The 17767-nt window shown below is 43.1% G+C and overlaps 1 protein-coding gene across 1 annotated transcript in view; it reads right to left on the reverse strand.

Annotated features, from left to right (window-relative positions):
• Window positions 1–17726, reverse strand: part of nvl (nuclear VCP like) — a 39832-nt gene extending 22106 nt beyond the window's left edge. Inside the window, exons 1-8 of the mRNA XM_084391496.1 lie at window positions 17587–17726; window positions 16101–16171; window positions 9454–9506; window positions 7277–7364; window positions 7133–7193; window positions 6251–6409; window positions 4355–4475; window positions 333–409 (exon numbers count right to left, since the gene is read on the reverse strand). Of these exons, the coding sequence (XP_084247622.1) occupies window positions 333–409; window positions 4355–4475; window positions 6251–6409; window positions 7133–7193; window positions 7277–7364; window positions 9454–9506; window positions 16101–16171; window positions 17587–17643 (687 nt within the window). The 5' untranslated portion in view covers window positions 17644–17726. The remainder of the gene's footprint in view (window positions 1–332; window positions 410–4354; window positions 4476–6250; window positions 6410–7132; window positions 7194–7276; window positions 7365–9453; window positions 9507–16100; window positions 16172–17586) is intronic.
• Window positions 17727–17767: the final 41 nt, after the last annotated feature.

The following is a 17767-nucleotide window of genomic DNA, read 5'->3' on the forward strand; positions in this document are numbered from 1 at the left end:
TAGTGTGTGTGTGAGAAGTGTGTGTGTGAGCAGCTAGACATCAGTGTGTGTGTGAGCAGTTAGACATTAGTGTGTGTGTGTGTGGGCAGTTAGACATTAGTGTGTGTGTGTGAGCAGTTAGACATCAGTGTATGTGTGAGCAGTTAGACATTAGTGTGTGTGTGTGAGCAGCTAGACATCAGTGTGTGTGTCATCAGTGTGTGTGTGAGCAGTTAGACATCAGTGTGTGTGTCATCAGTGTGTGTGAGCAGTTACACATCAGTGTGTATGTGTGTGTGTGAGCAGTTAGACAACAGTGTGTGTGTGTGTGTGTATGTGTGTGTGACGTTCACCTGCAGAGTTTCATCACTGCCACCGAAATCCTCAAACTTCACAGCGCAGTGCTGGAGCTCATGGGTCTTGATCTTCCCTGGAGTTAAAATGAGGAAACACTTTTATCACACAAACTGACGCCCTGACTCTATAGGTGAACATCACAAAAGCACGTCTGGGTCATATCACACCCAATAAACTAGTCACAAATATGGTTTGCATCAAGAAATTAAAGCTTATTTTTTTAAGTTTTTTTGCATCACATTTTATTGATTTTTGCATTTAAAGATACTATCATGATGTATAAATACTTTACAATGAGGTCCCATTAGTTACGACATTAGTTACGACATTAGTTACGACATTAGTTACGACATTAGTTACGACATTAGTTACGACATGTTACAACATTAGTTACTACATTAGTTACTACATTAGTTACGACATTAGTTACGACTTTAGTTACGACTTTAGTTAACATTAGTTACGACATTAGTTACGACTTTAGTTACGACTTTAGTTAACACATTGGTTACGACATTGGTTAGGACATTGGTTACTACATTAGTTACTACATTAGTTACTACATTAGTTACTACATTAGTTACTACATTAGTTACTACATTAGTTACTACATTAGTTACAACATTAGTTACTACATTAGTTACTACATTAGTTACTACATTAGTTACTACATTAGTTACAACATTAGTTACAACATTAGTTACTACATTAGTTACTACATTAGTTACTACATTAGTTACTACATTAGTTTACATTAGTTACTACATTAGTTAACATTAGTTACTACATCAGGGTTTCCCCAGGTTTGATCACCCCAAATTTAAGACTTTAAGACCTTTTTAAGACCACTTTAATGAAAATTAAGACCTACATCGCACCCATTATGCAGTCGTAAAACACCAGATCAAATCCCAATAATGACTATTACTAACAAATGTTTTAATTAAAAATACATTTATTATAAAAAAAAACTCATTCAACAACACACTGCAAAGTGATGTTTTTGGTAAATATCAAACATTCATAACAATAAACAGATAAACTAAATTTTCAAATCGTCTTAGTAAAGTTTCTCAGCATTCAAATTGCGTCAACCATTGCTTCAGAGGGGTAGACAGATAGGTAAGAGAGATATAGATAGTAGGGGTGTAACGGTTCACAAAATTCACGGTTCGGTTCAATACGATACACTTGTGTCACGGTTTGGTACGTTTTCGATACAGCAAAAAGAAATAAATGCCAGATAATTTTTTTATTATTATTATTTTTTTTTTTTATTATTAAAACTAACACACTTTGACCAATGATGGAGCTATAATAGACTCTTCTTAGGAGCATAAACAAAACAGCACCTTCTGTAACCTAATATTGTAGTAGTTATAAACAAAGGTCTATTTTTAGTTCAGATTAAAATTTGAGGGCAGCAATTGTATTCATAATGTCAAAATAAAACCAACATAATGTTACTTGAAAGCATTATAGCCTACTATTCCTGCCAAACTTCCATGGTTGCAGTTAGTGTTACTACAGTAAATCCATGGTGAATGTTGCAGATCTGTGGACACTGGATAGTTCATTCATGGCACAATGTTTCTTCCTGGCTTCCACACGCTGTTTGATCCGTTAATAACGGAGAAATGTGAATGTTTCTCACTAGATCTCACAGCGATGTTATTACTTCTGTGGCGAATTCAAATGATTTAGTTACTGGATCTCTTATTACCGCTGTGTAACAGTGTCGCTTGATCAAGATCGCTCGCGCTGCACTGGTCCAAACTGATAAGCGGTCCTTCAACCACACAATAACGAGTAGCCCAGTTTCGTTCCGCTTACATTACGTTTGCACAATTGATGTTGGACAATGTTGTGGTCGCGCCGGCGTCTCTTACATTATGAGCGCGCTTGCCACGCGCAACGTGCCTACATTTGAAATAATGAAATTTTGTTCGGCAGGAAAGATGGTCCAACGAACCGTTCGGTTTGAAAATGCGTACACCGAACCGAACGACACTTCCCCATGATGTCTCTTCTCTCGACTGATTGATTAGAATGTTGATCCATGGCAGTTGATCCATTGCCCAAACTAAACAACTATAGAATGTTGAAAACCCAAACTATTGTTTGTGCATACTAGAAATTAGACGTTCTCTGACGTTACGCTAAACCCTGTTGAATTTTCACGTTGTTGTTGTTTTTTCCCCCATTTCACCTTGCGTTTGCAGCCAGGTTGACTTTGAATAAATAGGCTAGTATAATGAAATTTAAGACCTTCATTTAAAAAAATTAAGACTTGGACAACGGAATTTAAGACTTTTTAAGGCCTTAATTTAGGAACATGACATTTAAGACCTTTTTAAGACTTTTAAGACCCCGCGGCTACCCTGTACATTAGTTACATTTACATTTACATTTATTCATTTAGCTGACGCTTTTATCCAAAGCGACTTACAATTGCTATATATGTCAGAGGTCGCACGCCAACTAGGGGTTAAGTGTCTTGCTCAGGGACACATTGGTGTCTCACAGTGGATTCGAACCCGGGTCTCTCACACCAAAGGCATGTGTCTTATCCATTGCGCCACCACCACCCCCTAATGTTAACTAGTTACGACATTAGTTACGACATTAGTTACGACATTAGTTACGACATTAGTTACGACATTAGTTACGACATTAGTTACGACATTAGTTACGACATTAGTTACGACATTAGTTAACATTAGTTACTACATTAGTTAACACATTGGTTACGACATTAGTTACGACATTAGTTACGACATTAGTTACTACATTAGTTACTACATTAGTTAACATTAGTTACTACATTAGTTACGACATTAGTTACGACATTAGTTACGACATTAGTTACGACATTAGTTACGACATTAGTTACGACATTAGTTAACACATTGGTTACGACATTAGTTACGACATTAGTTACTACATTAGTTACTACATTAGTTACTACATTAGTTACTACATTAGTTAATATTAGTTACGACATTAGTTACTACATTAGTTAACATTAGTTACTACATTAGTTAACATTAGTTACTACATTAGTTAACATTAGTTACTACATTAGTTAACATTAGTTACTACATTAGTTAACATGAACTAACAATGAAAAATAATTCTAAAGCATGTCAATTTCAACATTTACTAAATCAAAAGTTGATCTGTTGATGTTTTTAATTTTAACTAATGAACAACTAATGTTAATAAAGATGGTCACACTTTACAATAAGGCCCCATTAGTTAACAATACTTAATGCGTTAACTAACATTAACAATTACTGTTACAGCATTTACTAAACTTCATTAATAAAAATGATCCTGCTCATCTTAGTTCACAGTGCAACCATGTTAACAGATACAGCTTTAGATCTTATAAATATTTTAGTAAATGTTGAAATTAACATTAACTAAGATTAATAAATGCTGTACAAGTATTTTGTATTGTTAGTTCATATTAACTAATGTTAACAATAAAATAAACCTTATTGTAAAGTGGGTCACACATTAGTTTAGGGTCCAATCTCATTTTTAACCGCAACTTTTGCCTAATTACTGCTTATTAATAGTAAGGTAGTTGTTGAGTTTAGATCTTGTAGGATTGAGAGATGTAGAATATGCTCATGCAGAATAAGGCATTAATATGTGCTTTATAAGTGCTAATAAACAGCCAATATCCTAGTAATATGATAATAAGCAACTAGTTAATAGTGAGAATTGGATTCTAAACTAAAGAGTTACCAAAAGATAATAATAATGAAACAGCAACAGATGTATTGCTTATTTTTAGTTAAACTAAAATGTAAACTAATTGTACCTTATTTTAAGTGTTTCCACAATTTCAATAATGACAACATTGTTTCTCACACAATCCTAACGGTCCGAAAAACTCTCTTCTTGATGCAAAACACAGAGTTTTTTTCTTTAGACTTTGATAAACACACACACACTCTCTCTCTCTCTCTCTAGAATGTGGGTTAAGTGTGTGACGAGGTTCACTGACTCTTTCTCTGCAGGATTGCGTCGCTGATCTCGTCGTCCACGTCCTCGTCATGCTTGCTCTTCTTCGTTCTCTTCAGCTTTCCGCTCTTTGGTCTCGTTTTCTTCGACGGATTTCTCTGCTTCTGTGAACACATCGTGACGAGATGTAGATGTAAAAGCTCCCGTTGCTTCATTTCGGCCTTTCCCAACACATCAATGCTGGAACATTTATGACAGTATTAATGAATGAAGGGGATATAATGTAACTTTTATATGTGTAGCAGATTTTTTAACAAAGCAGCAAACTAAATATTTCTTGAAAAATAACTTTAAAAATAACTTAAATTAGCCTACTTTTTAAACCATTTAACTGATAGTATTAGTTGGTCATAATTCTTACTGGCGGTTAACCAGTTAATTATCCCACTAGATTAGCTACTTTTCAGACCCTCTTAGGGACTTCTTTTTTGGACTGCTGGTTAACATGTGGTCAGTATACAAGCTTGTTTCCGCCACAGAATCATATTTTAAAAGACAATTCGAACTTTTTATTTCACAATTGCGAGTTTATATCTCGCAATTCTGACGTTATATCTCGCAATTAAATAAACTCGCAATTCTGACATCTTTTCTCAGAACTGTAAGATATAAACTCGCAATTGTGTGTTATAAAGTCAGAATTGTGACATTTAAACATGCAATTCTGAGAAAAAGTCAGATTTGCGATTTCATTTCTCGCAATTGCAACTTTATAACACACAATTCTGACTTTATAACACACAATTGCAACTTCAAATCATGTAAACTCGCAATTGTGAGGAAAAAGTCAGAATTGTGAGATAAAAAGTCACAATTACTTTTTTTTTTTTTTTACTCAGTGGCAGAAACAAGTTTTCATAGGTCATACTTGTTCCATTGTCTGACAGAAAATATGTAAATGAGAACAACTTTATTGGCCAATCGGCTATATATTGTATAAAACTACAGTATATGAGCATGGATTAGGGGAAGAACAGATGTTAGTTGGTGCATGACATCATCTAGTGACATTTAGGCCGCATTTACACTGCAGGTCAAGATGCCCAAGTCCGACGTGTTGACTATATCCGATTTTATTTATCCGATCTTTTCAGAGTGACCCATATCCAATATCTGCATGTACACTATACACTTGACAAAACACCCCGAGGTAGACGCACTCATCAGGAAAAGCTAAGGCTGAAAAGGAAGTAAAAATGATTGGCAATGGACGCAGACGAAATGATAATACAAGCTTCTGCTCTCCGCACCACCTCTAAAGGTCAGCGAAACATTGGGTTGAGCCTTCGTCCTCCATTGCGCCATTGAAAAGAGTCATGTGATCGCGGTTGGAGTTGACGTCATTCGCCAGCGTCGCTTTTTCAGGGACGTACGACTCGCATCGACGGGAATATCCCATCTGTCCGCTTACATGGCAGACGCAAACGCACGTATTCGACTCATGTGAATGCAAGGAATGCTTCAGTACACATAGAAAAACCTAAAAATGCTAAAAAAGCTAAAACTTGTCTACATGTGTATGTGCATGCATACTGAAGTGAAACTGACTTTAGGACCCAGAGGAACAGCTCATTTGAGTCATGAAATATCATCTTAAATTATTATTTTCCCACCAGAGGTCGGAAAATACACCCTATGTAAGATATTTTGAGCTGAATTCAAAAATTATGCATGAAATTGTGAGTTATTTTGAATTTAAGTTGAAAGAATGTTTGAATGTGCTTAATTTACTATTTATTTATTATTTATTGATCAATAAAAAAATATATAAAAAAATAAATCAAAATGAAATAAAATAAGCTTTCTGGACAAAAAAAAAAAAAAAAGAGTCTAATTTGAGGGCTTTTAGGGAAAGATGTGTCATGAAGGCTGGTGTTACCGCAGTGCTGGCGGGCTGGTCCTCACACAGGTCGATGCAGATGCTCTGCTGTGCGTCTCCGGTGGTGTCCAGGACCCAGCCCTCGCTCCTCTGCGGCGTCGAGCCGCTCGCTCCTCGCTGGTACAGAGACGTCAGAGAGCTGTTCAGCAGATTCGTGTGCTGTGGAGAAGCACAAGCGTTCACCAGGAGCCGCGTTTACATTACAGCTGCGCAAAACTTTCTCAATATTTTCTAAATGTCGATGAAAAACTATTGCGAAATGACGCCGTTTCCATTAACCGATGTTATGCGACGAAAACATACGTTTTTAATCTCATGATAAGTCATTCCAAACATCATGGCGACGGATGTGAGCAGGGTTATGTATCTCAGCCGCCGCACTCGACATTATTATTAATGGATGGAGACGTATGCGTGTTATTCAACATTAATGTCCAGGAAAGACTCTTATACTGAGAGCGGCTCATATGAGGAATTCTGGGAGATTCTCCTCATCTCTGCTTCAAACTCTTGATAAATTGTGGCATTTCTTTGTTGTTTAGAATCCAGTATTCCTGTAATACTTTTGTCTTTTATGAGTTTAATAAAGAGCTCTGTCTCGTCTTCTGTCCAAACACACCGCATTATCTACGTCAGCTGACCTGTAAATGCGCAAAAACTGTTTCCATTGCGATTTTGCACAATATTCCTTTTCGAATTGCCTCAGAAAACCCCCTCATACGAGCGTAGAAACGGTTTAGCGCTATATGGGAGTTGCGATATATATGTTTCCATTGGGCGTGTTTTCAATTTGCGCACTTTGAAAAGTAATGGAGACGCGGCTTCATTCTGGCTGGAGTTAGATCTGATGTTTCGTGTTTTGTGGAGTGAAAGTGCAGTTACTTCATGTTCAGGGATGTCGTCCTCGCTGTCAGTGCTGCACTCGCTGACGGGACTGTCCTCCCTGAAACACCAGAGAACAGCTGTGAACGCACCGGGGAAACACACAGATAATGCTGAGGATGAAGAGTGTGTGTGGTGTCGTACCCGTCCTCTCGGCTGCGTCTCGCTCGTTTGGCCAGATGTGTGTTCTCCAGGGCACAGATGTCAGACTCGCTGCATATCACTGCATACACTACACACACACACACACACACACAACCATTCAAGACTCTTTACGACTAACAGCTCAAAATGTTTCCTTCGCAGCTTCGAGAGAACAGAAATGAAAACACTGATATTCTGCTCAAACGCAGGGGTTTTCATTTACAGCCTTTAACCCATTTTATCACTCATTTTATCTTGCAATTTTGACTTTATGTTGCTTAAGTTAATGAAATATTAGGTTTTATACTCCAATAGTATAACACCATAGTCAGAATTCATACAAATTCTTCAATTAGACCTATTTACACAACACAGTCCAAGACATCTATAACCTCGTTTTGTCATTTCATGAAGGAGGCTTAGTGAGGTGAAAAGGTTGTACCAGGACTACACTTGGCCCCTGTGCTGGACCAGGACTACACTTGGCCCCTGTGCTAGGCCAGGACTACACTTGGCCCCTGTGCTAGGCCAGGACTACACTTGGCCCCTGTGCTAGGCCAGGACTACACTTGGCCCCTGTGCTAGGCCAGGACTACACTTGGCCCCTGTGCTAGGCCAGGACTACACTTGGCCACTGTGGTGGACCAGGACTACACTTGGCCCCTTTGCTAGGCTAGTACTACACTCGGCCCCTGTGCTAGGCCAGGACTACACTCGGCCCCTGTGGTGGACCAGGACTACACTTGGCCCCTGTGCTGGGCCAGGACTACACTCGGCCCCTGTGCTAGGCCAGGACTACACTCGGCCCATGTCCTAGGCCAGGACTACACTAGGCCCCTGTGCTAGGCTAGGACTACACTAGGCCCCTGTGCTAGGCCAGGACTACACTAGGCCCCTGTGCTAGGCCAGGACTACACTCGGCCCATGTCCTAGGCCAGGACTGCACTCTGTCCCTGTGCTAGGCCAGGACTACACTCTGCCCCTGTACTAGGCCAGGACTACACTAGGCCCCTGTGCTAGGCCAGGACTACACTCGGCCCCTGTGCTAGGCCAGGACTACACTCGGCCCCTGTGCTAGGCCAGGACTACACTCGGCCCCTGTGCTAGGCCAGGACAACACTCGGCCCCTATGCTAGGCCAGGACTACACTCTGCCCCTGTGCTAGACCAGGACTACACTCTGCCCCTGTGCTAGGCCAGAACTACACTCGGGCCCTGTGCTAGGCCAGGACTACACTCGGGCCCTGTGCTAGGCAAGGACTACACTCGGGCCCTGTGCTAGACCAGGACTACACTTGGCCCCTGTGCTAGGCCAGGACTACACTTGGCCCCAGTGCTAGGCCAGGACTATACTTGGCCCCAGTGCTAGGCCAGGACTACACTTGGCTCCTGTGCTAGGCCAGATTCAGGGAGATGTGTGTGGGGAGAGTGGGGCACAAGCTAATGATTTTTGACTTTCTTCATTTTTGTAAACCTACTTTGGGTTCAGAGTATTTCTTTTTTCCCAAATTAATTTCCCACGTCTAGTACAATTATATGGTTTTGATTCATTAATACAGTATATACTTTTATCTTGATTTACCCTGAAAGATTGGAAGTGAAATGTGACAACATGCCCCATAGGTGGGGTTGACAGATTCAAATGTAATCTGATGTAATAAAAAATATATACAAGAAATGCTAAAATATTTTCTCAATAAAATACAATTATTGAATTTTTCCTATAAAATAATGGCATTTTTTAATAATTAAAAATAAACACATTTTTGAGTTTGACAACAAACACGCCGTTAAACACAGCTATACAGCATAGTTCAAAACATAATAATAATTAATCATTTCTGAACATTGACTCTCTTTATTGAACACCAGAGAGTCTTTATTTGCCTTTTTCTCATAGAATTCATAAAAGCATAGAATAGAATAGTTCTAATAGAGGCTCATTGTAACACAGTGAGACAACATGCCCCGCCCGCGCAACCGGGGTGTAAACCCGGCGAGTGTTTCTGCTGTTACATCAGCATTAAACAACTATCTCAACTGTTAAATAACAGATACGCACGTCTAGGAGGTCCAACACATCTGATTTTTAAACTGTAAAAATAAACAATCATGGTTCCCACACCTTGGTTAACTTAGTTTTCACATAATAATACAACAATTTGAAGTAATTTGGACCTTTTTCCACTTGGATCCTGAAGGCGGTCCTGTTCCTGCGGCCGTACTCAGTCCTGTGAAACACAAGCACATATCAGACTCACTGCTGAACACATCTCAGACTCACTGCTGAACACATCTCAGACTCACCGCTGAACACGAGCACATCTCAGACTCATTAGAACACCAGCGCATCTCAGACTCATTAGAACACCAGCGCATCTCAGACTCACTGCTGAACACCAGCACATCTCAGACTCACTGCTGAACACCAGCACATCTCAGACTCATTAGAACACCAGCACATCTCAGACTCATTAGAACACCAGCGCATCTCAGACTCACTGCTGAACACCAGCACATCTCAGACTCACCGCTGAACACCAGCACATCTCAGACTCACTGCTGAACACCAGCACATCTCAGACTCACTGCTGAACACCAGCACATCTCAGACTCATTAGAACACCAGCGCATCTCAGACTCACTGCTGAACACCAGCACATCTCAGACTCACTGCTGAACACCAGCACATCTCAGACTCATTAGAACACCAGCACATCTCAGACTCATTAGAACACCAGCGCATCTCAGACTCACTGCTGAACACCAGCACATCTCAGACTCACCGCTAAACACCAGCACATCTCAGACTCACCGCTGAACACCAGCACATCTCAGACTCACCGCTGAACACCAGCACATCTCAGACTCACTGCTGAACACCAGCACATCTCAGACTCACTGGAACACCAGCACATCTCAGACTCACTGGAACACCAGCACATCTCAGACTCACCGCTGAACACATCTCAGACTCACTGCTGAACACATCTCAGACTCACCGCTGAACACGAGCACATCTCAGACTCATTAGAACACCAGCGCATCTCAGACTCATTAGAACACCAGCGCATCTCAGACTCACTGCTGAACACCAGCACATCTCAGACTCACTGCTGAACACCAGCACATCTCAGACTCATTAGAACACCAGCACATCTCAGACTCATTAGAACACCAGCGCATCTCAGACTCACTGCTGAACACCAGCACATCTCAGACTCACCGCTGAACACCAGCACATCTCAGACTCACTGCTGAACACCAGCACATCTCAGACTCACTGCTGAACACCAGCACATCTCAGACTCACTGGAACACCAGCACATCTCAGACTCATTAGAACACCAGCGCATCTCAGACTCACTGCTGAACACCAGCACATCTCAGACTCACTGCTGAACACCAGCACATCTCAGACTCATTAGAACACCAGCACATCTCAGACTCATTAGAACACCAGCGCATCTCAGACTCACTGCTGAACACCAGCACATCTCAGACTCACCGCTAAACACCAGCACATCTCAGACTCACCGCTGAACACCAGCACATCTCAGACTCACCGCTGAACACCAGCACATCTCAGACTCACTGCTGAACACCAGCACATCTCAGACTCACTGGAACACCAGCACATCTCAGACTCACTGGAACACCAGCACATCTCAGACTCACCGCTGAACACCAGCACATCTCAGACTCACTGCTAAACACGAGCACATCTCAGACTCACTGCTGAACACCAGCACATCTCAGACTCACCGCTGAACACCAGCACATCTCAGACTCACTGGAACACCAGCACATCTCAGACTCACCGCTGAACACCAGCACATCTCAGACTCACTGCTGAACACCAGCACATCTCAGACTCACTGCTGAACACGAGCACATCTCAGACTCACCGCTGAACACCAGCACATCTCAGACTCACTGCTGAACACCAGCGCATCTCAGACTCACCGCTGAACACCAGCGCATCTCAGACTCACCGCTAAACACCAGCACATCTCAGACTCACCGCTGAACACCAGCACATCTCAGACTCACCGCTGAACACCAGCACATCTCAGACTCACTGCTGAACACCAGCACATCTCAGACTCACTGCTGAACACCAGCACATCTCAGACTCACTGCTGAACACCAGCACATCTCAGACTCACTGCTGAACACCAGCACATCTCAGACTCACTGCTGAACACCAGCACATCTCAGACTCACTGCTGAACACCAGCACATCTCAGACTCACTGGAACACCAGCACATCTCAGACTCACTGCTAAACACCAGCACATCTCAGACTCACTGGAACACCAGCACATCTCAGACTCACTGCTGAACACGAGCACATCTTAGACTCACTGCTGAACACGAGCACATCTCAGACTCACTGCTGAACACCAGCACATCTCAGACTCACTGCTGAACACCAGCACATCTCAGACTCACTGCTGAACACCAGCACATCTCAGACTCACCGCTGAACACGAGCACATCTCAGACTCACCGCTGAACACGAGCACATCTCAGACTCACCGCTGAACACGAGCACATCTCAGACTCACCGCTGAACACCAGCACATCTCAGACTCACCGCTGAACACGAGCACATCTCAGACTCACTGCTGAACACCAGCACATCTCAGACTCACTGCTGAACACCAGCACATCTCAGACTCACTGCTGAACACGAGCACATCTCAGACTCACTGGAACACCAGCACATCTCAGACTCACTGCTGAACACGAGCACATCTCAGACTCACTGGAACACCAGCACATCTCAGACTCACTGCTGAACACGAGCACATCTCAGACTCACTGCTGAACACCAGCACATCTCAGACTCACTGGAACACCAGCACATCTCAGACTCACCGCTAAACACCAGCACATCTCAGACTCACTGCTGAACACCAGCACATCTCAGACTCACTGCTGAACACGAGCACATCTCAGACTCACCGCTGAACACCAGCACATCTCAGACTCACTGCTGAACACGAGCACATCTCAGACTCACTGCTGAACACCAGCACATCTCAGACTCACTGCTGAACACCAGCACATCTCAGACTCACTGCTGAACACGAGCACATCTCAGACTCACTGCTGAACACGAGCACATCTCAGACTCACTGCTGAACACCAGCACATCTCAGACTCACTGCTGAACACGAGCACATCTCAGACTCACTGCTGAACACCAGCACATCTCAGACTCACCGCTGAACACCAGCACATCTCAGACTCACTGGAACACCAGCACATCTCAGACTCACTGGAACACCAGCACATCTCAGACTCACTGCTGAACACCAGCACATCTCAGACTCACTGCTGAACACCAGCACATCTCAGACTCACTGCTGAACACCAGCACATCTCAGACTCACTGCTGAACACCAGCACATCTCAGACTCACTGGAACACCAGCACATCTCAGACTCACTGCTGAACACCAGCACATCTCAGACTCACCGCTGAACACGAGCACATCTCAGACTCACCGCTGAACACCAGCACATCTCAGACTCACTGGAACACCAGCACATCTCAGACTCACTGCTAAACACCAGCACATCTCAGACTCACTGCTGAACACCAGCACATCTCAGACTCACCGCTGAACACCAGCACATCTCAGACTCACTGGAACACGAGCACATCTCAGACTCACTGCTGAACACCAGCACATCTCAGACTCACCGCTGAACACCAGCACATCTCAGACTCACTGGAACACGAGCACATCTCAGACTCACTGCTAAACACCAGCACATCTCAGACTCACTGCTGAACACCAGCACATCTCAGACTCACCGCTGAACACCAGCACATCTCAGACTCACTGCTGAACACCAGCACATCTCAGACTCACTGCTGAACACCAGCACATCTCAGACTCACTGCTGAACACCAGCACATCTCAGACTCACCGCTGAACACCAGCACATCTCAGACTCACTGCTGAACACGAGCACATCTCAGACTCACTGCTGAACACGAGCACATCTCAGACTCACCGCTGAACACCAGCACATCTCAGACTCACTGGAACACCAGCACATCTCAGACTCACTGCTGAACAACAGCACATCTCAGACTCACTGCTGAACACGAGCACATCTCAGACTCACTGCTGAACACCAGCGCATCTCAGACTCACTGCTGAACACCAGCACATCTCAGACTCACTGGAACACGAGCACATCTCAGACTCACCGCTGAACACTAGCACATCTCAGACTCACTGCTGAACACCAGCACATCTCAGACTCACTGGAACACCAGCACATCTCAGACTCACTGGAACACGAGCACATCTCAGACTCACTGCTGAACACCAGCACATCTCAGACTCACCGCTGAACACCAGCACATCTCAGACTCACTGGAACACGAGCACATCTCAGACTCACCGCTGAACACCAGCACATCTCAGACTCACTGGAACACCAGCACATCTCAGACTCACTGGAACACGAGCACATCTCAGACTCACTGCTGAACACCAGCACATCTCAGACTCACCGCTGAACACCAGCACATCTCAGACTCACCGCTGAACACCAGCACATCTCAGACTCACTGGAACACCAGCACATCTCAGACTCACCGCTGAACACCAGCACATCTCAGACTCACTGGAACACCAGCACATCTCAGACTCACTGGAACACGAGCACATCTCAGACTCACTGGAACACCAGCACATCTCAGACTCACTGCTGAACACCAGCACATCTCAGACTCACTGGAACACGAGCACATCTCAGACTCACTGCTGAACACCAGCACATCTCAGACTCACTGGAACACGAGCACATCTCAGACTCACTGCTGAACACCAGCACATCTCAGACTCACTGGAACACGAGCACATCTCAGACTCACTGCTGAACACCAGCACATCTCAGACTCACTGGAACACGAGCACATCTCAGACTCACTGCTGAACACCAGCACATCTCAGACTCACTGGAACACGAGCACATTTCAGACTCACCGCTGAACACCAGCACATCTCAGACTCACTGGAACACGAGCACATCTCAGACTCACCGCTGAACACCAGCACATCTCAGACTCACTGGAACACGAGCACATCTCAGACTCACCGCTGAACACCAGCACATCTCAGACTCACTGGAACACGAGCACATCTCAGACTCACTGCTGAACACCAGCACATCTCAGACTCACCGCTGAACACCAGCACATCTCAGACTCACTGGAACACGAGCACATCTCAGACTCACTGGAACACGAGCACATCTCAGACTCACTGCTGAACACCAGCACATCTCAGACTCACCGCTGAACACGAGCACATCTCAGACTCACTGGAACACGAGCACATCTCAGACTCACTGCTGAACACCAGCACATCTCAGACTCACTGCTGAACACCAGCACATCTCAGACTCACTGCTGAACACCAGCACATCTCAGACTCACCGCTGAACACCAGCACATCTCAGACTCACCGCTGAACACCAGCACATCTCAGACTCACTGGAACACCAGCACATCTCAGACTCACCGCTGAACACCAGCACATCTCAGACTCACCGCTGAACACGAGCACATCTCAGACTCACTGCTGAACACCAGCACATCTCAGACTCACTGGAACACGAGCACATCTCAGACTCACCGCTGAACACCAGCACATCTCAGACTCACTGGAACACGAGCACATCTCAGACTCACTGCTGAACACCAGCACATCTCAGACTCACCGCTGAACACCAGCACATCTCAGACTCACTGGAACACCAGCACATCTCAGACTCACTGGAACACGAGCACATCTCAGACTCACTGGAACACCAGCACATCTCAGACTCACTGGAACACGAGCACATCTCAGACTCACCGCTGAACACCAGCACATCTCAGACTCACTGGAACACCAGCACATCTCAGACTCACTGGAACACCAGCACATCTCAGACTCACTGGAACACGAGCACATCTCAGACTCACTGCTGAACACGAGCACATCTCAGACTCACTGCTGAACACGAGCACATCTCAGACTCACTGCTGAACACCAGCACATCTCAGACTCACCGCTGAACACCAGCACATCTCAGACTCACCGCTGAACACCAGCACATCTCAGACTCACTGGAACACCAGCACATCTCAGACTCACCGCTGAACACGAGCACATCTCAGACTCACTGCTGAACACCAGCACATCTCAGACTCACTGCTGAACACCAGCACATCTCAGACTCACTGGAACACCAGCACATCTCAGACTCACCGCTGAACACGAGCACATCTCAGACTCACTGCTGAACACCAGCACATCTCAGACTCACCGCTGAACACCAGCACATCTCAGACTCACTGCTGAACACCAGCACATCTCAGACTCACTGCTGAACACCAGCACATCTCAGACTCACCGCTGAACACCAGCACATCTCAGACTCACTGGAACACCAGCACATCTCAGACTCACTGGAACACGAGCACATCTCAGACTCACTGCTGAACACGAGCACATCTCAGACTCACTGCTGAACACGAGCACATCTCAGACTCACTGCTGAACACCAGCACATCTCAGACTCACTGCTGAACACCAGCACATCTCAGACTCACCGCTGAACACCAGCACATCTCAGACTCACTGGAACACCAGCACATCTCAGACTCACCGCTGAACACGAGCACATCTCAGACTCACCGCTGAACACGAGCACATCTCAGACTCACTGCTGAACACCAGCACATCTCAGACTCACTGCTGAACACCAGCACATCTCAGACTCACTGCTGGAGGAGATGAGGAGACTCACCTGAACTGTTGCTGGAGCTCAGAGGCCATGGCTGAAATATCCACATACTGATCATCATGAGTCTTCAGGAACTGAAACAGGAGAGGACCATTGAAAATATATCATACACACACAGATACATATATATATACACAGTGGTGGCCAAAATTTTTAGAACAGTAATTTTTAATGTTTAAAATAAGTCTCTTCTGCTCACCAAGGCTTTATTTGTATGATCCAAAATAGAGCAAAAACATTAATATTGTGAAATATTTTTACCATTTAAAATAACTGTTCTCTATGTGAATATATAGTAAAGTGTCATTTATTCCTGTGATCAAAGCTGAATTTTCAGCATCATTACTCCAGTCTTCAGTGTCATATGATCCTTCAGAAATCACTCTAATATGATGATTTGATGCTCAAGAAACATTTATGATTATTATCAGTGTTGAAAACAGTTGTGTACAATGTTTTTTTCAGGATTATTTGATGAACAAAAAGTTCAAAAGAACAGCATATATCTGAAATATTAAACTTTTGTAACATTATCACTACCGTTCAAAAGTTTGGGGTCAGTAAGAGTTTTTTTTGTGGAAAGAAATTAAAGAAACTGATCATTTTATTCAGCAAGGATGCATTAAATTGATCAAAAGTGACAGTAAAGACATTTATAATGTTGCAAAAGCTTTCTATTTCAGATAAGTGCTGTTATTTTGAACTTTCTATTCATCAAATAATCCTGAAAATAAATTGTACACAACTGTTTTCAACACTGATAATAATCATAAATGTTTCTTGATCATCAAATCATCATATTAAAGTGATTTCTGAAGGCTCAGGTGACACTGAAGACTGGAGTAACGTATATAACACTTTACTGTATGATCAAATAGAAAACAGTTATTTTAAATTGTAAAAATATTTAACAGTATTACTATTTGTGCTGTATTTTGGACCAAATAAATGAAGCTTTGGTGAGCAGAAGAGACTTCTTTTAAAACATTAAAAAATCTTACCGTTTAATCATTTTGGCCACCACTGTGTAAATATATATGTGTGTGTGTGTGTGTGAACATACATATACACACACATATATATATATATATATATATATATATATATATATATATACACCTACACACACACATATGTATATTGAAAGTATACAATGTTTATATATATGGGAAGGAAGCATGAGAGGAGGTATATGTGTTATACAGGCATTCACAACCATCTGATGTTTAAACTTGCTAGGTAAACATAGACAAGCCAATTTGTTTATGTTACTAACTTAAAATCAATAAGTAGTACATTAAAATCATTACAGACTCTATGGGGAACAAATACTTTCCTTCGTATTGTCATTCATTTAGTTATTGTATGTTTAATTTCCTTGTCTGTCTTCGCTTTTTATCAGATTACTTTATAATTAGTTATTGTACAGTAAAATATTATTTGAATGATGATAATAATAATAATAATAATAATAAAGCTTTAAGTTTACCTGATGGACTCGGTGTTTGAGTCTCGGGTCTACATTATAAGCGCCGCGGTTCCTCATGCTTTATCTCACATGAAACCACGAACGAATTTGCATTAATGTAGAGTTTAAACGAGGAGGAGGAGAAACACTAAAGAAAGTTGAAGAAGTTTACAGATCCATCTTTAGCTTCACGCTACTGTAA

The sequence above is a fragment of the Rutilus rutilus genome, assembly GCF_951802725.1.
Source record: "Rutilus rutilus genome assembly, chromosome: 20".
Lineage (NCBI taxonomy): Eukaryota > Metazoa > Chordata > Actinopteri > Cypriniformes > Leuciscidae > Rutilus > Rutilus rutilus.